At 40.6% G+C, this 23,293-nt stretch overlaps 1 protein-coding gene across 1 annotated transcript in view; it reads left to right on the top strand.

Moving 5' to 3' along the window:
* ARID1B (AT-rich interaction domain 1B) overlaps positions 1 to 23,293 on the top strand; it is a 464,069-nt gene that overhangs the window by 355,908 nt on the left and 84,868 nt on the right. Inside the window, 2 exon segments of the mRNA XM_048488244.1 lie at positions 8,974 to 9,153; positions 19,264 to 19,591. Coding sequence (XP_048344201.1) covers positions 8,974 to 9,153; positions 19,264 to 19,591 — 508 coding nt within the window.

The raw sequence follows: 23,293 nt of genomic DNA, 5'->3' as shown, positions 1-23,293 counted from the left end.
TGGCGCACCAGGCCATGAAGCTGGCTGTGTTTAACTGTCACCCTTAGAATGTTCGTTCAGCCTGTCTGTCTGTTGCCTGAGGGCTTGGTATCAGGGCTTAGAATGTTTGTGCAGATGGGCAGAGATGAGCAGTGAAAACAGTAACGAGATAATACTGGTAGGTAATACGAGTGGAAGTGAAACACATACACACTTTGCCGTGTGAGACGTCAGGTGGGGTTCCCCCCACATACACACATGCAGGTAACTTTCACTCTCTGTGCCTCACCCACTACTACCACACAGCACACATACTCTCATCCACATCCAGCTCATCCTCACACACCTCACTCTGCCCTCCCTCACATCCAACCACCACTTATCCACTTCCTCACCCATATTCGCCACAGCTCTCTCTTACTAAAAACAAGCTGGAGTTAGCCTTTTTTTTTCTAAGAAAATCTGTGGGGTGGGGGTGAACCAACACTACTGCCTCTGCTTCTTTTGCACATGGCCCTTTAAAAACCCAGGGAGCTGGCCTCGATCTGAGCACCTCACCACCCTGCCTCTGCTGCCTGATTGGGATAGCCTCCTTGCCCCAGTTCTGCCTTACCCAAGCCAGGACTGTGCGTGTCAACCAGCCTCATGGACAGCGGGATTCGCACTCTGGACAGTTCCGTTGTGGAATGGAAAGGGTTACCTTATACTAAAAACCAAGACAGCACCATATAATAATGTGAATTGAAAAGGGAAAGAGGGATTCCTTTGGCCACCCCAGGAGGAGGAGTTTTGGATTTATATCCCCCCTATCTCTCCTGTAGGAGACTCAAAGGGGCTTACAACCTCCTTGCCCTTCACCCCTCACAACAAACACCCTGTGAGGTGGGTGGGGCTGAGAGAGCTCCAAAAATCTGTGACTATCCCAAGGTCACACAGCTGGTGTGTGTGGGAGTGCACAGGCTAATCTGAATTCCCCAGATAAGCCTCCACAACTCAACCTGCAGAGCTGGAAATCATACCCAGTTCCTCCAGATCAGAGTGCACCTGCTCTTAGCCACTATGCCACTGCTGCTCCCAAAAGGCTATGCTGGGGATCATTGGACCTGCATGGACATCTGTGTGGGTTGCAGACTGTGATGAGAAGGACAATTGCCACTGCAACGCGTGGCTGGGCCCCGCTAGTGTATTATTCTATGTGCATTTTATTTATTAGTATACGTCTCACTCAAACATCAAATAGCAAACATATAATAATATAAAATTTATTTTAAGCACAAAATGAAATTCAGAATATTTTTTTAAAAAAACAATATCCTCCATAAAGCAAGAAAAGTTTAAAATATTCTCAAAGTTTGATGGCAAAGTTTGATGATCTACAGACTATATCCCAGTTAGAATCTTCATATCAGTTCATTCGATATTGAATACAATATCAGTGGTGTCAGTTCAGCATCTGACTATAAGACAGAGACCCCAGTTCATACTTTAAATATACATCATGATTATCTTGAACCTTTCAATTCATTACTGAAGCACTGTGAAATCCATTTCTCCCTGGTCCGCTTAGCCAAATGATGTAAACCTTTCCACATCAGTATTGTCCCTCCCCTGAAGGCTAACAATAGTGGTAATTCAGCCAATGAACCTATAAACGTTTGGCCTACATGGGACCAAACAACTGGAAAGAAGATTCTCAACCATGATCTATAACTCCAATCCAACTGATAAGAAACATTGGTATGTGCTAACCAGTGTTCTCTTATCAGGCAACCTGGGATCTGAGAATCAAACCATCACAAAAGCTTCAGAACATTTGTTAGACTTGTAGATGTAATTAATTTTGCTCTCTTCCCTAGCTACAAATTTCTTGTTGAAAATAGAAAACTCTGTAGAAGGGCCTCCTAAATTAGTCAGGCAAGGAATCACTTCCTTTAAGATATTCTAGTTCCCAGCTATAAAGGACCATCTCAACGGTAATGCCAGTTCAAGGTATATGGAAAGGGATAGTAAATTTATTTGTGTAGTGTTTTGACATCTCTCATGAAAATGTGGTCACTTTGTGAACTAGAGTGCCACACTGCCTGGTTTTTATGTTAGGCAGCTTTTTAAATGAATCATGAATATAAATGATGCAACTCTAATCAGAATTTTATAAGGAAATTTTCAGGCTGAGTCCTGGCTATGCTAGCTCAAAACAAATCAGAGTTCCATATTCTGTATAGCCGTACTGTTATAACACTCATTTTCACAAATACTAAATTCACAGTACTACAGGAAACCTGAAAGGTCACTGCTTACAGTAAAAGAAATGCCATTAAGCAGTTGTAGCTTGACTTTCACTCTTGGTCCAATTTAAATCCATTTTAGCTCATAAACTATGAAGGGGTGGAGGAAGATGTAGATTTTTTTTCCTACTGATCATAGGATGTCTAGTTTGAAATATTGCCCTACAACTTTTGACACAGTTGCACAGAGACTGTCAAGGCAGGGCGTTATTTTTCTTATTGTTCCGCACTAAAAGTGATGCTTAAAATGTTAGAACAAGCATGTTCTTAGAGAATCTCAGTGCCAGTTTCAGTACCTGAAAGATGCCAGTTTTAGACTGAATTTGAATGTTAGGCATATTATACTTTCCAGCCAGCTTCATCTTCTGACTGAGCTGATTAGTTTTGGCATGTGCTAAATATACACCAGCAATACCTTTTTACAAGGAGTGAAATGAGATATCTGAAAAGTGATATATCTGAGGAGAGAAAGAGTCACCTTTGTAAACTGTTTAAGACAGGTTTGAACTAAATAATCATGTCAGTATCTAAACCAAAAAATTGATTCTCTCGACAGATATTGTAGTCTAACAGCTGGCTCCTGGACTTTTTGCTGGCTGATGGTAAATATAGTTCTTAAAGATGAATTTTTATTTACTTTCCTTTGCTAAAATGGGGAGTGGATGTTGTTGGGGAAAATAAATTATATTATGTTTCTGGCTCATACAATTGCTTAGGATAATGCAGCTCAGTAGAAAAATTTCTAAACATTTTTGTAAACCTGTTTTTAGACCTTAGGCCTAGGCTTTGATACAGATAAAGTCTGAAACTGTTCTTTGGTGAAGAACCTGACACAATGAAGAAGAAGAGTTTGGATTTATTCCCCCCCCCCCCCTTCTCTACTGTAGGAGACTCAAAGGGACTTACAATCTCTCTATGTGGAAGAATGGAGCACCAGACATTTTTCCACCCCACGTTGTTCTTACCTCGGATGGCAGAGGAAAGGTAGATCTGGCCATAATCTGGGCAGCCTCATCCAAAGCCAGAGGCAGCGTGATGCAGCACCAGTGTGGCACTGCCCCACCAATGTGGCACTGCCCTACTGCATCTTCCGAAGGTGCAGGGAGGGGAAAAAAGCTCCATACCCCCCCCCCCCCAGCCACTGGAAAACCCCATAGGGCTTTCAGGACTTGGCTGGGGTGCTGTGCTCCCGCTGGAAACCCTGGGAGGGAGCTGACTAAAGCCAACTCCACCCTGGAATTGCCCCAGCCCACCCCTGTTGATGTCAATTTGGGACACCAGTGCACCCCTGCCACAGCCCAGTTTTCCAGGTTTTGCAATGGCTGGATTGAGGGGCAGGCAGCTGTCAACACATTGCCTCATCTGCCAAGGCAAGACCTTCGGGGAAGGCAAATGTGTAGCCTCAAAGCCACACCACTCCCTCAAGCCCTTCCGAGCCCCCCACCCCACCCAGGGATGTTAGGTTAGGTTACTGTAGCAGACTCTAGAGCCGTGGTGGCGAGCCTATGGCACTCCAGATGTTCATGGACTACAATTCCCATCAGCCCCTGCCAGCATGATCAATTGGCAGGGGCTGATGGGAATTGTAGTCCATGAACATCTGGAGTGCCATAGGTTCGCCACCACTGCTCTAGTGCATCAGCCATTCAAAAGTAATAGAAACTATAGCTGGTGTAGAGGAGGTGCTAGAGTGCTGCTTACAAACCATTTTTTCTGATCATATAATGCCTCTATAATATCACAATTGATTTCTAGTTTATTTCTGTGCCCAGTTCAAAGTACTGGTTCTGATTTAATCTTTGAAGCTTAAAAAAGAGTTAAATAATAAAAGTTAAAATACATTTTTAAAAAGCCCAGAAAGCATTTGATAGTAAGGAGGAATCATTGACGGAATATCAAATGAAATAAAAAAGCCTTCACCCGCTGGCTGAAGTCGGCAACAGAAGGGGAACAGATTAATCTTCCAGGGGAGAGTGTCCCAGAGCCTGTGCGCCATGACCAATGTGGGACTAGTCTGAGTTGTCCCCTAATCTCAGAAGGTGGGGACACTCAAAGCAAGGCTTCCAAAGGTGACAATAACAGTCAGCCAAGTTCATAAGGAATTTATATCATTAAAAATAGTCTATTTTTCTCCTAAAACACTATTTTTCTGTACACATGAGCCCAAATTTGGTAATGTCTACAATTATCATCAGAAGCAAGAAACCCATGCACCTGACTTCTTCGCGGACAAGTGTGTATTGTTCATTTGCTTCATTAAAAAAAATCTGTCTCAGCATTTTCCAGTAAATTAAGATTTCCCCAGTTTTTGTTTGACATATACATACCCTAACTTTTTCCCATTATGTGGATTAGGGAGACTGAGTCCCTTCAACCTAGTTCCAGATTTCTTCCCTAAACCCTTAATAGAGTTTCACATTGCTAGTAGTAATCAAGCATAGTACTAAGGGGTTGACTGATGTTTATTAGGTACAAGAGAATTTTAGTGAATGGATGCCTGAAATCTGTGTATGAAATGGACAAATATATATGTGTATAAATAATGGTGCTTTGTCTGGAGTACTGTGTTTAGGTCATTTTTTCCCTTTGCTTGTAGCATGGGAGCCATTCAGTGTTAAAAGTTGCATATTTGGTGGGCAGGAGTGGATTAAAACTTCAGAGCCTCTTCAGAGTTAAACAGCGTAGGAAGCCCCTTTTGTACATCCACAGCAGATGCTTGCCATCCAAGAAGCTGGGTCTTGAATGACCTGACTTTTTTAAAACTCCAGAACTTTCATGTTTGCATCAATACTCCCAAATGTGTGACTTACATAGTAGAGAGTTGAATAACAACAGTTATGAATTCTATTCTTATAATCTATTTATCATCATTTCATTTGGTATAAAATGGCAAGCCATCGTTCTTTAATTGGTTAAAGGTTCCATGGTCTGCTATTGTTTGCACCTTTAATTATACTGACAAATTCCGCAAATGTACTGCTTTTTTGTCCCATGTTCTTCAGTTTGCACTGTGCATCAGACAATACATGAGAAGCATTTGCATAAGGAAAGTTGGATTTTTCTTCCCAAGCTACCATCTGGGTGATCTGTCTAATCCTTCCCCTGATTCCAATTTATCAGTGATAGATGATATTAATTTCAAGGCTAAATAGGAAGACAGTAAAAAGGGGGGAGGTAAAATATTTAAACGTCATTGCCTTCTTACATAGATGAGTTTTTGTTGTATCAGGGAAGGAATTTGGAGAGAGATTCTGCCACTTAACTTAATAGCACAGCTGGTGAAACACTAGGGGGTCTGGGTTAAAGCTTTAGCTAGGTCATTATTTTCTGTCTTCACCAAAGCAATTCAGTTTGTGAAGAGAAATGTACAAACAAATAAGTGCTGAAAAGGTTGAATAGGGTGTGTTTTTTTTAATATAGAGGATTTAAAATATATAAGAAATTGAATAGTCCATAGGAACTTGACACTCTGGAGAGGAAGTGACTTGGCATTAACTGCCTTTACAGTAGGAGACAAATTTGCTAAGACAGTAGATTGCATGACTGCTTCATCACATGAGCAGAGAAACATCTTTTGTTGAACTGGTGCAAAGAAACACTTCAGTCATTCTGTACATAACAGCAGATGCAAACACGAAAATAAATGATTGGGATGCCAGAAACAAGTGTGTTATATGTGATGTTGGCCCAGTGAAACATCCATGTTTTGGTAGCAGCTAGAAGTGTCCCTTAAAAAAACTTAAATATTCATATTAATTCATGAAATTGCTCAGCAGAAGGCCTTCATGTCTGTTTCTGCAAAGAAGGAAAAACTGGAAAGCTGTTTGGTTGTTTGTAAAATTTAAATGGATGAGTACTTACTTGTGTTCCGATTGTCTTCTCACAGACATTTACCAACCACCACCATCCCTCACCCTCAGGATTAGGAATTCAGCAGTTGATGTTTAGTCACATGGAATGTGATAATGGAGAGTCTGAGGCTCAGTGGTAGAGTAACTGTTGGCATGCAGAAGATCCCAAGTTCAGTTCCAAGCATCAGCGTGGAAAAAGGATCCGTAGGTGATGTGAAAGACCCTGCCTGAGACCATGTCAGTCTGAGTAGACAGAAGTGACCTTGATGGACCAATGGTCTGATTCAGTATAAAGCAGCTTCATATGTCTGTCCATGTGTTACTAGAGTCTCATTAAAGACTGCACCCTGCCTCCACTGTCCATTATTTTGATTCTTTTCCAACTGTTTCTTTAATGCCTGTACCAATCAACTGAGACGAATGCGCTGCTAATTCAATTGTTAAATATAGTATTTGGCTAATGGCCATCTACTATAAATAGCATTCCAATGTCCTTTTTATCCCAAGAAGATACTGTTTGAACATTTGAGTCACTTTTACTACTGGCTTATCCATCTCATCTTTAATTTACAATTTCCTTTTGCTTTTTGGCCAGTAAGTAAAATAATCAGAATGTTCATCAGAATATGTGTCTTGGGGACCTTTTATATAAAGGTTCGTTGGGTGCTTTCTTTTGTTACTGTTAGAGCAAAGAGAAGATGCTACCAACATCACCTTCATCTCCAAATGTTTCTGATTTATCTAGACATCAATAAATACTGTGGACACTATGATGTCTCTAGCATGATTTTGCTAATACTGGGGAGTCATGGTTTGTGAACTAATTAAATGAAAATAAGTACAAGTGGCAGAAAAAGGGCCTTGTGGAACCTCCCATACACCTCCCCTCCTCAGGGTTCCTGTTCCACAGGGTGGAAGCTACACTGAGAAGATAATGGTCCCTGGTTGATGCCAGGCAGGATACCCTAAGCAGGGCAACAGCTAGCAGGTGGCAGGCACTGCATTTGGCCTCTGAGGACATAAGGGAGGAGACCATCTTTTATATCTGTGGGTCCCAGGTCATAAAGGTATTATCTAGCATCTAAATTTTACAAAAGATATATCAGTATATATAAGATTCTTTCTTGACAGTGCATGTGACTGAAGACATTCTGCCCACCTTTGCTCTGTATTTACTGTAATGCTAAAAAGAATTATATCCTTCTTATTCCACTGAAGTCAGTGGGTATAGAAGAGCATATCGGCTAACCTATAACACTAGCTTTGCACTTGTCGCTGTGTGATGTGGTTCATGGTGAGTTGGACAGATCCCAGTAACAGAACTAGCACCCCATCACAATGGACGGTTATTCTACAGGAAAGCTAGATTTGAGACAAGTAGCATGTTACAGAACAATAAGATTTTCAGGGTACAAGTTTTTGAGAGTGAAAGCTCCCTTTGGGAAAGACTCAGGGCGTTTCCGCATGGCCACGCTGCGGGGGGTGCTTCGGCGTAAATGACGCTGACGCACACACACACCCCGGACCATTTGCACGGACGGTCCCGGTAGAGGTGGGGAAGACAGCGCAGCCTGCGCAGAGGCTGCGCCGTCCCCTGAATGCCTTATCGTCCCTCAGGCCTTCCGGTGCGTTGCACAGGCCAGGGGACACGCTCTAGAGTTGCAGGGCAGGGGAGGCGTGTCCCCTGGCCTGTGCGACGTGCCGGAAGGCCGGAGGGATGGTAAGGCGTTCGGAAAAGGGGGGGAAATGGCGCCTTCCAGCTGTGGCCGTTCGCACGGCAGCAGTTGGAAGCCACTGTTTCCAAAAAACCTTGCTCAGGGAGCGAGGTTCGGAAACAGCGGCTTCGTGCCACTCGGGAGTTGCGAGGCCGGCGCTGCTGCCATGCAAACGGTATCCCAGGGACGCTGTTTTTAGCGTCTCTGGGACGCTGTATTTGGCCCGTGCGGAAAGGACCAGAGTCTCACATTGAGGAATGACTCCCATGTGATACCATAAATTGAAAGGATGGCTAGGTTGTACCATCTAGGATTTGCATTTCAAATATTGTAATATGCTTATTGTCTGTTTTTGTCATTTTGGCTTGTTCAAGTTTAATGTCAGTATTTCTGATTTGTTTATTGGTCCATTGGTTTTCTTTTATTAATGCTTTGTTTAGTCCAGCACAACTCCATTCCCAGCTGACTAACAAGCACTCTACTCTATATTTTGCTGCTGCTAGCCCAGATATTCATAATTCCTGTTCCCTTGCAGGATCACACCTTGACAGAAGAAAGTGCGCACACACTTTTGATACAAATTCCTAAAGGGATGAATATGATGTAGGCATGTCTAAATGTGGGTTGGATTCAGACAGGTGAAAGGACTTCTGCTTGTAGAACATGACTTTCTCAGCTCCTCCCTTCCATGACAGCCTGCAGTGTCCCCTGAAATCCTGAGAGAGGGGGGACATCATGAACAGGATTGGGCTGATGTGGGAATCATGACAGTCATGTTCCTTGCACCCACAGAAACACTCTGCTGGATCCAACCCCATGATTGGTAGATTGCAGCAGGAATGTTATGGACTTGTGGTGCAATTGCAGTGTTTTCCATATGTTGGAGTTAGGTTTTTTTCATGCATATTTTCCCTCTACTGAGTGAAAATACAGAAATGACTAGCGGTGCTGTAACCATATCAGTATCTGCAGGATTGAGGACTGCACTGCACTGCCCTTCACTGTCACCAAGTGAGGAGTTCTCACAGTGGCAGAGAATCACTGGATTCAGCCTGTAGTTTGAATACTTTTTTCTTTTTTTGTAAATAAATAAATATTTGAAAGTTCTTACTTTGTTCCTCCTTTGTTTTCATTCTTCTTTAGGTTTTTTGTCAGGCGTGCAGAGAAACCCACCATTATCTCAGTATCCACCTCAGCCAACTGGACCTTCCATGTCACCACATCCTTCCCCGGGAGGCCAAATGCATTCTGGAATTAGTGGCTTTCCACAGAGTAATTCAAGTAATACTTATGGAACTCAGATAAACCAGTATGGGCCACAAGGTAAAATAACTACTACATTTTAGTAACACAGTTTTAATCTGTATTTCATCAGTCTTTTAAAAGATTACTTATTCTGTACAAAATTTTGTTCACCAAAAAAGACGGTATGCACCTCTTTTATTTTTATGTGTAACGATTCATTTGTGGGTATCTTGGAAAATATTGCAACTGTTCTTAGCTTTTCAGTTCTTTTTTTAAAAAAACATTAGTACTTGATTATAGATGTGATATCTTTTCAGGAGTATTGTTTTTCTGTTAACATTTTTGAGAGAAAGGCACAAGCACAGCCGCTAGCACAGATCAGCACTAGTTATGTACCTTGTTATTATGCATTGTGAACCTGGGAAACGTAGCCTCTCTTTGTTATTAAGTTTGAGATTGGTAGGAATTGGTAGATCCTTGCATCTAGCAGGAAGAGGTGACCTGTTCCTGGAAAAGTAAAGGTGCCTGGTTATCTGGTGTATTTCCATGGAAAGTGAGAAAATAATCTCATTGCAGTGAATTTAGGCTGTAGTCTGGGTCCTGGGTAAACTTTTCTTCCGTAGAAATTCTTGTGATCTTGGGGTGAAGGGTTACCACAGAATTTAACACTCATGTGAATTTTCAGTTCCAGAACAATTATTATATAAACTTGAACAAGCCAAAATGACAATCGACCTCAGAAGAGGTCGATTTGAGCTTAGTAGCACCTTGGAGACCAACAAAAATGTTGGGGTACTAATCTTCGAGGGTCAAAACTCTTTTACTGCACACCAACACAGCTACCATCTGCAACTATCTTCAGAAGAATTATTCTGAAAGTATTCCTGTGTAGAACAAATAATATCAAACAATATCCTGTGTAGAACAAATAATATCTGTGTAGAACAAATAATATCAAACATTATTTAATTATATTTCCAACTTATATCCCACCCTGCCCCCCTCCCACATAGGTTCAGGGCAGCTAAGAAAAATCAATTAAAACAGAATATATGCTATAAAGTACCAATATACAATTTTAAACCAGTCAGCAATCAACCATAGCTAGTGCACAAAACCCTAGTGTTCTCTCACCCTGCCGTAATTGGACCACAGCCATTTGCTAAGAACAGGGAGGACAAAGGGAATGTAGAGGAAGAGGTTCTGTCTGGTGGCCAGTATACTTTGCAGAGCATACGGCAAGTCCTCAGCCATATGCCTGCCAAAACAACCCTATCTTTCAGACCCTGCCGAACTGGGAAAGGTCCTGCAAGACCCTGGTCTCTTTTGACAGTTCCACCAGGCTGGGGCCACAACTTAAGAGGCCCTGGCTTTGGTCAAGGATAAATTTTATTTATTTATTTATTATTTGGGTTTATAAACCGCCCTCCCCCAAAGGGCTCAGGAAACAGACTGCTCTTGAGCCAGAAACTTCCAGTAGATTTTTGGAGCTAGAAAACTAGCGGCATGAGTGGAGTGAGGACATAGCAGGAGAGATGGTCCTACAGGCATGAGAAGTTAAGTGGCTTTCAGGCCAGCTGTTATATTCCTTCACACTAAGCTGTGGGATTCATTTGACGTTTTGTAGAGGATAGTGATTAATCTTTCTATGTGTAAGAAAAGGCATTTGTGAAAGCACATATTTCCCCCATTTCCCATCATCCCAGTGTAACCCCCCAAAACTCCGCTGACCAGGGATGGCAGAGGGCACAAGGGGCTGTAAGCGCCTCTCTTTAAAAGAACAGATGATCTGTATGTTGTATTACCAACAGCTTTTCAAACTTTTTAGTACTTTTCCATTACTTAATTCATGTAATTGTAATGGCTGCAGGTCAGCACTAATCAGTCCAGAGAAATGTCACCTGAATATATTTCATCATAAAGTATTTTCATCTTTTCTCTGAGGGGTAACCAGCTGGTAGGCAAAAATATGAACCACCGGGGTTCATATTTGTAGGTGACAAGGAGTTTGTGTATATTCAAGAACTACTACATTATAAGTGTCAGCTTAGTGCTTTATATATGAAAGCCACAGTTTTGCAGTGCTGCAGCTGAACCTCTAAAATGTGGCTGGTTTTTCTTGTACAGCTATAGCCACAACTGCTGCACTTAGGGAACAGTCTTGGCTTAGATCCATGTGGCTATAAAACGACAGCACGCTGACAGCGGAAGTGTCTTTTGAAGGAGTTTGCCTTTTTATATCTGGCACAGATGGTTTCGTTTACTGATAGTTCATTGGTAATTAGTGCTTAATTCTGTAAAAAAAATGTGGCTCCCACTTTTATTCACCTATTTCTGCACCATTCTTTATTTTATTTTTAGACATGTCTTCCAACTTCCCCTCCCCCCATGGAAAAAACATAAAATCAGAAAAAATGATAAAATAACAAAGTAGTACTGCAAAACATGGTGATGGCAACCCATTTTGTTCATTACAAAACAAAAATAGTATGAACAATTTACAGGCAAATCAGAATGTTGATGCCATGGATTGAATGGATTTCTTCACAATCTGGAATTATAATGAAGAAGCCACAGATAATTTCACATAATTCCTGCCTCGCTGCTGTAGTAGTTAAGAGCAGTGGATTCTGATCTGATGAAATGGATTTGTTTTCCCCTGCTTCTGCACATGAAGCCTGCTGAGTGACCTTGGGCTAGTCACAGTTCTCTCAGAACTCTCTCAACCCTATCTACCTGACAAGTTGTCTATTGTGGGGAGAGGAAGGGAAGGAGTTTGTAAGCTGCTTTGAGACTCCTTATAGTTGACAAAAATGGGATATAAATCCAAGCTCCTTCTTTGTGATGGTTTGTTCCACTGTCACTAACTTCATTGTGGTATAGGAAACAGAGGATTGAGTTGCCAACTGGGTGTGTAACACAACAATTACAGTAGAATCTCTTGGTGTCAAAACTGCACAAGTTTACTATCACTCATTCACACTGTGTCCATTTGCTTTTGCCAAATCGGTGATGTCCACCTATGGCAAAAAGCTACCAATTTAGTCCAAATGGACCAGGGGTCAGCAACCCATTTTCCACAGAAAAGAAAACACATAGAGCTGCAAATACTTTTTGACATTTAAAATGAAGATAACACTGTGTATTTTGGTTTCTTACTTTTAAGCAGGGGAGGGGGTTCCCCACGCTCTCCGCTCCAGCGGAGAGTGCGCAGTTGGCGGCCCCAGCTAGAACTGGGCGCCGCTTTCTTCTCCCTCCCCCTTTGCAGGTGAGGGGGTTCCCCACACTCTCCACTCCAGCGGAGAGCGTGCAGTTGGCGCCCCCAGCCTGAACCGGGCGCCGCTTTTTTCTCTCCCCCCCCCCTTTGCAGGAGAGGGGTTTTTCCATGCTCTCTGCTCCAGCAGAGAGCGTGCAGTTGGCGGCCCCGGCCTGCGCCAGGTACCACTTTTTTCTTCCATCTCCACATGCTTCCCAGGAATGGGCAGCCATGCCGGGAGCTGCACCACAAGTACAAAAGAGCCGTTTGCGGCTCGCGAGCCACAGGTTACTGACTTGTGAAATAGACTATCTGAAGTATATATCCATAATAAGTAATAGTAATCCAGACTCAACATTGGTCAAATGAAACACAGCTGACATAAAGAATATTAATGTTAATTCACAGAAGTCTGTAACATCTCTATGCTAAGGAGGGAAACAGTTTCATTCCGTTTCTGCTTCATGCTGCAGTTCATAATGCCATATGACATATTGTTCAACTCTCCAGTAACATTTTTAAAAAGAAGCTGCTATTGAAAGGGAAGGAAAGAAATATCTGCTTTTGCAGCTTTCATCTGTTTGCAGGAGCTTGGATCCAGTTCAGTATCACTGTGTAAATATATGCTTTCTCAGCATCAATAGAGAGACCACTTTCTCATACCATGGATATGAATTACTGCATAGTGGGAGTACAAATTAGATAAACTGGAATAAAGACCTGGCTTTGTGTTGTGATTTACAGACTACTGCTTGAATGCTAAGAAAGAAGAGGCTTACATTCTGCAGATAGTCAATGGATGCACACTCCATCTTGCTATTACTCAGGAATAATTTACAGTTCCCGTGAGGAAGCTGCCAAATGCTTCACTGTATCAGCACTACAAGGCGGGTGCAACATTTGAAAGCCTCTTGCCCCATGTGTGAGCCCCAACACTTGTAATGCCTCCACGCCAGTTCTAACAGTTGCTAGTAATGTGTGGCTGTGGCTTGGAAATTCTATGCTTGCCTGGCCAGTGCGGGAGGGAAGAGGCTGTTGAATGTTGAGGCTGCCACAGTGAGCAGTCCACAGGGAAGCGCTTTTCAGCAGATTCTGTACAGAGACGGTAATATTTAAATTGGCCCTCAGAGGCTTATTTGAAGAACTATAGCCAGTGATATGAAACCTTCATTTTCACAGTCTTTCTTACTGTTGTTTTATTGACTCGTCCTTTGTGAATTTGTGTACCTTTCAAGCTTGTCTAAAATGTTAGTTCTGACTGAATACAATCTCTTATAAAAGTGTACTTGATGTTTGCTGCCAAAATTCACTTAGGTGCACTGTAAAGTTTCCAGAGTAGTTGCCACAGTTTCTTATTAGCAAATCCCTTGTTTCAGTTCAAACCCACTGGTCTTTGTTTCAGAATTCCACGAATTACTTTTTTCATTATTAGGTACAGTGTATTGATATTGGTTTACATTCCTTTTTAGTTGTCCATATGTCTATTTTCCCTCTTTCTCTTCCTCTCTCTCTATATTTTTTAATTCAGATATAGCATGGGGGAGTTTTTCCTAAGTCAAAACATGAAGTAATTTATAGTTTATTCTCAATCAAAATACCTTTTCAAAAATTCTTCATGCCCTTTTGGCTGGGTTTGAACATATTGTAATTACTTTCTATACTGGATGGTTTCCTTTGAAAGGAAATTCTGATGTGGACAAAACTAGGATGATGTAACTGGCACACTACTTTTGGGGTAGTTTTTAGTGTTCCTAAGATATTATTTGCCTGCCATCCCAAAAACTGGGGCAGTCTGGAATGTTGCAGTTTCTTTATCATATCTCAAACATGTTATTCTTGAGTTCTGGCAGTCCAAGGATGTTGTATCCAACTCTGATATCCAAATAAGATCTTCATACCTGAAAGGGACTGTGAAGCTTGATTTCATTTGTATTGTCGAAGGCTTTCATGGCTGGAATCAACTGGCTGTTGTGAATTTTCTGGGCTGTGTGGTCTTGGACTGGTACTTTTTGCTCCTAATGTTTTGCCCGCATTTATAGCTGACATCTTCAGAGGTATGTCATGGTGAGTTGCGCTTCTTTCTGTGGCACTTCTTGCCAAGACATACTTCTGAAGATGCCAGCCATGGATGTGAGTGAAATGCTAGGAGGAAAAACTACCAGACCAAGGCCACACAGCCCAGAAAAACCCACAACCGCCAGTTTATTTTATGTATTAAAATATTTTTATCTCGCCTTTTCTCATGATTTAAGGTGGCTTATTAAGGTTGAGCTCTAGAACTCTTCTTTAAATTTCTTCTGTGGCAAAATTTTGGAAGTATTTAAAACCAGGAGAGGGGGAGATTCTTCCAGCACTTGTCCAGTATTTGCTACCACAACACCAGTAACTTGTAACAAGTCTGTATTAATTGTTTTGTCGTCTGAGTTCTTATCTTTGCAAATTTGACCTTGCTAATTATTGTAACAAGCTGTCTTATTACTGATGTTTTTATATTAAAAATGTCTAGTTCTGCTCCTTCATGGAATTTTAACCTAAGACAGTAATAATTGCAGTATAGCATTAGGATTATTATTTTCTCCTTACTTTAGAAACCTTTTCTTGGTACCTGATATGAGGATAAGACTTGGAGCCAGTAATCACTGAATGCTAATTACCTCTATTCACAAATTTATCACTTTTCAACGGTGCATTGGGCACACTACTGATAATTACACTACTGCTAGAAAACTTTATTTGGTTTGAGAAATATTTTTCTTACAATAATAAAAGTTTAATTTTGTAGTCCAAGCAATACTGAGCTACTGGCTTGTGCTATGAAAGATGTTAGATTTGTCTACCTGTTCAGTTAGAACTGTTCAGATTCAAAAATAGTTTATTTAGAGTAAAATATTAACTATACAAGCTAAGTGAATGGAATGAATTTTAATGCTAAAGAAATATATTTAATAGCAACAGATATTATATCGCTTCCATTGTTGTGTTCTGCAGTTTTTTCTTTATAACTAAAAGGGTCTATATAATGCCTTCAGGCAAGAAGGAGAACTAAGAAGAGGAGGAGGAGTTTGGATTTATACCCCCCTTTCTCTCCTGTGAGGAGACTCAAAGGGGCTTACAATCTCCTCCACCTACCCCTCAACAAACACCCTGTGAGGTGGATGGGGCTGAAATAAAAACGTTAACTTGCATAGTGGATGAGAAAATAAACATCCCTATCATGAACGCTTTTTGAATGTTACATGGTAAACATTGTGATGGATATGAGATATCTCTCTCTGTTGGATTGTACACAGGATGGATGACTCTGTGCTTTGGTCGTTATTAGATTATACGAAATAAATGACAGATAGTGGAGGTAAACATCTTTTTTTTCAGTAGTGTTAATAAAACATTGATTTGTCTCGATGGCAAGCATATATGTGAAAGCTGATCCATGTACTATTACAGTTACATTTTTTTCATTCATTTGTGGCATACAGCATTTTATACATGAAATGTATGAGTATAAATGCTTTTCTTGTTTTAACTTCTGAGAAGAAACCTCAATAGCAAATTAATTGTGTTTGCGGTCAGCCATTTTATGCTGAATAAGATTGGTTCATTATGACAGTCTTACCTGCAACCCATATAGAAGCTCTTGGAAGAATTTAAAGTGCTTTTAAATGTTTATTGCTATTAATAATAGTAATATGATTTATTTGATAATAATCCAAAATTGAGACATGGCCAAACAGATTTACATCTAATATATAAAATCTGCATGATTATGCAATATTAAATATTAGGCTCTTTTCCAAATAGACTTATGTAAAGAAGCAAACATCTGTTGTAAAACTCTTTCTACTCAGTTTCATTGAGGTCCGTAGACTTAAAAGAGTATAACTATGTTTAGGATTGTCCTGTTACTTCAGCTAACTTTTATGAAGGAGGAGACTAGTTGGAAATAGGTACAAACAACCGAGGATTTCCTTCTTTCAAGCTTAATGGCCCAATGTAGGGCAGGGACAGCATCAGGGAGTGGCTGAGGGCCACGACATCTTTTCACCTTCTGCCTGCATACGGGACACCCCGCTGATGGTGAGAGCAAAGATGCCAGTGTCCAGGTGCCCCACAGTCCCGCAGCGGATAACCCATAAGTGGATGCCACTGTGGGGCTACACTGGCATCCAACCAGATGTCACTGCAGAGTGGAGCCAACTTTTGTTGGCTTCCACCTGGATTTTAGAGCCAGGAATGCCATGGCACAGGCCTCAGAGTCAGACCACCCAAAAAGATGGCATAACTCTGTTTTGGGCTGTGGATGGCTTTCATGTTGACCAGGGAATTTTTTTTTATTGTTGTCTCCCTGTGCCACCTGAAAGCCCTCTGGAGGCAGCACGGCAGCAGTGCTGTCCCCAACCACCAGTGCCCTGTGAATTTTGGCTGCCCATGTTCAAGTCATTGGTGTAGGACATTCATATGTCCATTATCTTCCATGCCTTTATTCTTCTAGACCAGGGGTCTGCAACCTGCGGCTCTCCAGATGTTCATGGACTACAATTCCCATCAGCCAATTGGCCATGGTGGCAGGGGCTGATGGGACTTGTAGTCCATGAACATCTGGAGAGCTGCAGGTTGAAAACCCCTGTTCTAGACTAATTTCTGTTTCCAGTTTAGTAGTGACTTCAATTACTTTCTTCTTTGTATGAGGCTTCAAGTTCCTGGACTGAATTCTCATTTGTGTAAATGAGCTAGAGTCTGAAATCCATCAGCTGAAGAGGAGAGGTGCTTCTTGCAAGTGTTCAGAAGTTGCTGTTCCAACCTATACCCAGTTGGAAAGTGTGGGCTCTTGCACTTGGCTGGCTGATATGTCCAGCTGATGGGGGCTGGCTTAGCATCTGCTGCCTTCATTGTATCTAATGGTTCACCCATCTGTTTACTGTCAGAGCAACTGCCAAAAATTACTAAGCTATTAGAGAAACATGAAATTTTGTTGGTACTTCTCATTCCTGGTTTTTCCCTGTCATTTATTGCTGATATTTATTTATCAAGGTTTTGAAGAAAAAATGTTTATCTTTTATTTTGGAAGGTTGCCACATTCCTGACTCCCAGCCTATTTTAATATATTTAACGTACTTGTGGTTGGTGCCTATTCTACTGATACCTTGTGTGTGCCCCAAAAAGAAAAAGTGAGAGTTACAGCTCATTAATACCCCTAGTCACAAGGTACACCAGAGTTTCTTTCAGTAGTGCTTACTGATTTATAGTTGATTCTATACCAAAATATGATTTGATTCACACTTGAAGGCATCCCGTCTCTGGGAAATAAATACATTTGCACTAAGGCAGACTTTTTGCCCGAAGGCAGAAGTATTTTAGTGGTCCAAAGACAGTACATTTGTTGTTATTATGAGTCAGTGGTTAATTTAATACTATTATGATACCTTTCTGCATTGTTAGGGGAGATCATATCTCTTATCTCTGGAAACTGACAACATCATCTCATAATATAGTTGAAAGGTGAATATCTTTGACTCTCAAACAAGAGATCCCTATTAAAACTCAGAGGGATCAAATGTATGCCAAAGATTAGAATGATTTGTCTTGTGTTAGTCTGAATACAAGCTGAAATTAACAGTTAATATATCATGTAGGAGTTGTGAGCTGTACCACCTGTCTTCCTATTCCACAAAGATCTTCACTGCTTCTGTGTAGTAATAGGGATAAGTGCTTTTCTAGGCGAAATGAATGACAGGTACAGCAAACATATATGACATATAAGGATATTCATGCTTAACATAAAGTACAAATGGGGAGATTCGATTTTCTGTTGTTAGCAGGTCATGCATAATATGTGGAACTTGGAAATACAAAGCAAGCACAAAGAATTTGATTGTGGCCACAAAAGTTTGGGATAGAAGAACTCTGTATGGTCTGTGAAGGAATTCTTTATCTGCTATATTGGAATCATACCTTTGGCTGTTCTGTATCATTGGTGGAGCAGGAAGTATGGGATAATAAGATTTTAGTTTTAGAAGAAAGATAAATGTGGAGACCTATATTTGTCTTTAACCATGTTGCAGAACTCCCATATGTCAACTACACACATGTTCTTGGTTTTTTAAATAAGTGTATAGTGTTGTTTAATTTCCTTTGAAAGCACTAGTCACATATTTTCACTGTAATAAACCACTTTGTTAAAAATACATGGGGCAGTGAGAAAGCTAGCATAATGCCTCTCCAGTTTCAACTAATTATGCCGGCACTCTGACAGTGCCAAAATAGGCATGGAGGGTAAGATATATCTTTCATGGAGTCTTTCTTACCATAAGGTATATAGAACGACAGTGGAGGGAAACTTCTTTGGAAAACCCTTTGTCAACAAGTACAAACTGCAAGGAAGATTGGCCCCCACAGTTTGCAGCACACTTTGTGCCTCCTCCTGCCCGCCCGCCCGCTGGCCCTGCTGGATCCTCTTGAATTCTTCCCTCTTTTATTTATTTTAATGTTTGTAATTTATTTAGTACATTTGTATCCATTTTTCCTCCAAAGAGCTCGTGAGGATGGTTAGGTTGAAAGAGCGAATGGCCCAAAGTCACCCATAAGCATCATAGCAGACTGGGATTAAGGTTTGCGCCAGATCCTAGTCCAACACTTTCGCTATTACACAGTGCTGCTGTTTTCACTCCCATGCTTATTTTTGCTTAATTCATACTATTAGTTAGGGCCCTGGTGCTGCAGTATAAATAGATATCTGTAGTTCCCCCATCTGTCCTGCTTTTCTTCATGCCTCAGCCTTCACACATCACGTTGCATTGTCCGGAGTTGGAGAACACATACTTTCAACACTGGGTAAAAGCTTGAATAACTTCATTGCACAACAGATTTTCCAGCAGACTGTTTCAGTGAATCAAAAGTTGTAACTTCATTTTCCTTTGTTATATTGTTTTGTTTAGGAAACTACTCCAGGCAGCCAACGTACTCTGGAGTGAACAACACAAGTTACAGTGGCCCAGGACCTGGCATGGGTATAAATGCCAACAACCAAATGCATGGACAGGGGCCAGGTCAGCCTTGTGGTACCATGCCCCTGGGAAGAATACCATCAGCTGGGATACAGAGCAGACCGTTTCCTGGAAATATGAGCAGTATGACCCCCAGTTCGCCAGGCATATCTCAGCAGGGAGGCCCAGGGATGGGCCCACCCATGCCAACTGTGAACCGTAAGGCACAGGAGGCAGCTGCAGCAGTGATGCAGGCTGCTGCAAACTCCGCCCAGAGCAGGTATGCTTCCAGGGAAAAGAACCAGAAACAATTGAAAATGTATTTGGCATACTTGAGATGGTTAGAAACAGAGATGCATGACTGTGCAAAAAACCCCGAATGGTATAATTGGGACAAGAAACAAAAATGGTAGTAGCAGCATTTATCATTTCAACCTGGTTATTTTTATCTATAAATACACGTATTTACCGCAGGAAGTGTTGTAGTTATGTAATGAGGTAAATTTTTAAATTTTGTCCTGTGCAATTTTGAAAGGAAATACTTAAATGTACAACAAGGAAGGGACCCCAAATTGGCAGAGAATGGAGTGGGGGGTGGGGTTCGGTTGGGGAAAGAAGCAACTGTAATGGGATCATTGTTGTCTCCTGAGCATTTGAAGTTTCCAGAAAACTTTTCAGTATCCATTGGCTCATGACTATGAGCACTGAAGATAAAAATATCCCTTTAAAGTTAACTATCATTTCTGATTTATAATCTGAAGAGCAAAATTGGGATTGGAGTCTAAAAAATTATGAATCTCTAGTCCTAATAGTCATTGTAATCCAGGAAACTTCCCCCTGAATAATTTTCAGTGTCCCTTAGTTATCTACCAGTTTAAGCTAGAACACCACATTGTTGGATTTCAGACTGTCTGCAGTTCATAACTCCTATGGGAATAAAAATATATATTTTTATGATACACACAGATTTTTCCTTATCCATCGGAATCTGTACAAAACAGATGCAGATTGTGCTGCTTGGGACCATGGCCCATGGGACCATGTATTTAATAGCGCTGAAATAAACCAGGTTCTCACTAGAAAAAATGGATTAAAAAATATTTTGCAAAATGGTTTCACCTTATATGTGTAAATATTAAGTGCATGCATATATAACAACATGTTTATGCACTTTAATAAGCATATTACATAAGGCTGGATGTATCTATATAATGGAGTGGATCCCCATTCTACTATTCCACTGGGCAACGTTGCTTAATTTATTCATTATTAATTAAAATATTAATATTTTACCTTTTTTTTGTTCAAGGGTGAAGTTTTCCTTTAGTCTAAGGAGACTTCTTCCAACTTAAGTGGCTTTTCCACTGGAGAAAGAGCCACTTAAAATGGAAAACAGCTACATAAAGTATAGTTTTATCCACCTGTGTAGTTACTCACATGTTGCTAATGCATTTTTAATTTTACGAATGTGAAAAATTCTATCAGAAAGAAACTGAATAGGACTGGAGTACTTAAATTTGATTTGGTGACATTGGGAATACTTGTCTAGTTTGTATGCTGAAGAATGAGGCAGATATAACTTAAATGTGCTCTTTTAACATGATCATTCAATTTGTCCTTCAAAAAAGTGAACCCAGGCTCTCGGGAAGATTATCAGTTCTGTGTATTTTGTTGTGAACAATCAATAGCTTACAAAATTAAAATGGATGTAGAAAAATATTTTAATTGAAAACTTAATAATTGACAGTGAATAGTTTTGATTCACATTATGGATACAGATTTTAAAAATTACATAATTGATTCCTTTTCTGCCACAAATCTTCTCAGACTTTACGTTTCAATTTTAGCTTAAATTGGTAAAAAAAATTGGTAATCTTGCTAATCCTGTTATTATATAGTATCCCCTTTAGTCATCTGTAACTTATAGGACAATTGTTAGACATTTATTGCAGCAGACTTTCTGTCAAACTTTTGTGTTTCTGGAAGTGTGGAAATATAACCCTTTCATCTTGGTTTCTTAAATATAATGGAAAGCTGTATGGCTACTTGCCCAACACTAAGAACCCTTCCTGTTTACCTGCAGAAGGCTAATAGTTGACAAGATGGTTCATGCTCATAGTCCAGTACAAACCCAAAGAAGCTGTTCTTTTGTTCTGCTTTAGGCCACCATACATTAGGTCACCTGCTTATCCCAGCCAGTCTGGGGCTGGCGGACGCCCCATGTTTTCCTCACAGCACCCCAACTATGGCAGCCCTCAGGCTCTCATGATGCACCAGCCTGACCAGTACGGGTAGGTAGCCACATCAACTGGATTTGCTGCGCAATATTGACATTGTAAAAAAATAAATGTTACCTGCTCCTTGGCGACTAAAGGCCCCTCAAATCAAGTAAAATACTTGCATCTGAAACATGATTTTTTTTTTACTAAGTAAATTCGATTTTTAAAAAAATCTGCATGTCACCCATACTGCATGGCTTGTGGCATGGCTGTATTTCCTTCCTGCCTGAGAGGGAAATGAAGATATTCATCATCTGGAAATGAATTGTGTCTTTCTTTCTTTTTTTGCATCATTACTTGTTTTTCCTCCATTTTTTGTCATTGCTGTCTAGGTACCATAAAACACTGATACTTTCACTGTGTTGTTATCACCACATTAAGCCACAAAACACAACACTTCATTTTTGAGAAGAGACGGATGGCAAAAACTGGCGGGGCTTAGTAGTGGGACTGACATAAGGTTCAGTTATATCAAAGTTTAGATGGTATATAAATGGGGAGGGGCACACTTATCAATCCCTCTGCCAAGACAAATAAATGAGTGTGGAACCTGAAATATCTACTATGGCTTAACTGCAAATACCTTTTTGTTTTCCTTATTAGCCTCCACTTTATCTTGTGATTTCCCTAATCCATCTTTAAAATATGTGTGTATGAAAACTGCAATTCTTTTTCAGTATAGTAGAATTTCCTGCCATATTAGGGCCCGCATTGTCCAACTGGGAAACCTAAGAACAGGGGTACTATTCAATAAGGATGCATGAAGCTTGCTGTTGCTAACATGATATGTTGAAAAAATCAGAAAAATCAAGGTTACCCTTTTGGAATTTTAAATGGTAGGAAGTGGCAGTTTCTGTAGCCTATCTTACTTTGCTGTCCTGAGGGGATTTACACCCTTCCAAGCACACTGAAATCAATAGACTTGGAAGGGTATAACTGTGCTTAGGATGGCACTGTTAAAGATTCTGAACATCATAATATCTCAGTCAACTTTTGGATGAGACATAAAAAGAAATTAGAGAACCTAATCAAGTTCAGTGGAAATGAATGAGTGGTGAATTTGCACAAGCAGATTGTTGTTTTATTTTTATATAAATGATGTTTATGTCTGTAAAGTCAAACTGTAAATCAGTAACAAGATAACAGTGTGGGGGGTTTGAATTTGTCTTTTGCTAATCCACAGGAGCTATTCTTACCAACTCAGGAGCCCTATTTAGACGCAGAAAGCTTTGCCTTGCCAAGTCACATTAAGCATCTGTGGAAAATGAATTTAAATGGCACGCATCAGAGCAAATGCACTTCTACTGAGGCAGAAAATCAATGCTGGCTAACCAGAACTTGGGCGATCAACATCTGAGATTTAGTTGTATCAACCCATGTTTAGTGCAGAATGCCACCCTTCTGATAAAACAAGATTTTTTTAAAAAAGTATATTCAGCTGTTGGTACAGAGATTGTACTAGCATTAAGTTCAACTTGATAGTCTGTGCTACTGTACCCTTTTATTATTTCTACGAGAGAGAATGCTGGAAAACCGAGGTCTGATTTTTCAAGCACAGCTCTGTTTCCCAAGGGGACTGAGTAGCAACTTGGGATCAAGCACCAGTCAGGGTTTCAGACTGGTTGCTTGCAGGAATGTTTTCTGTACTCAACTTCGTTTACGTATAAAATCAGAGGAAACCATGCCAAACAACTGTTTGCTGT

Source organism: Sphaerodactylus townsendi, linkage group LG01 (genome assembly GCF_021028975.2).
Source record: "Sphaerodactylus townsendi isolate TG3544 linkage group LG01, MPM_Stown_v2.3, whole genome shotgun sequence".
In the NCBI taxonomy this organism is placed as follows: Eukaryota; Metazoa; Chordata; class Lepidosauria; order Squamata; family Sphaerodactylidae; genus Sphaerodactylus; species Sphaerodactylus townsendi.
Note: the sequence above shows the minus strand (reverse complement) of the source record. Positions and strands in the feature narration are given on the sequence as shown.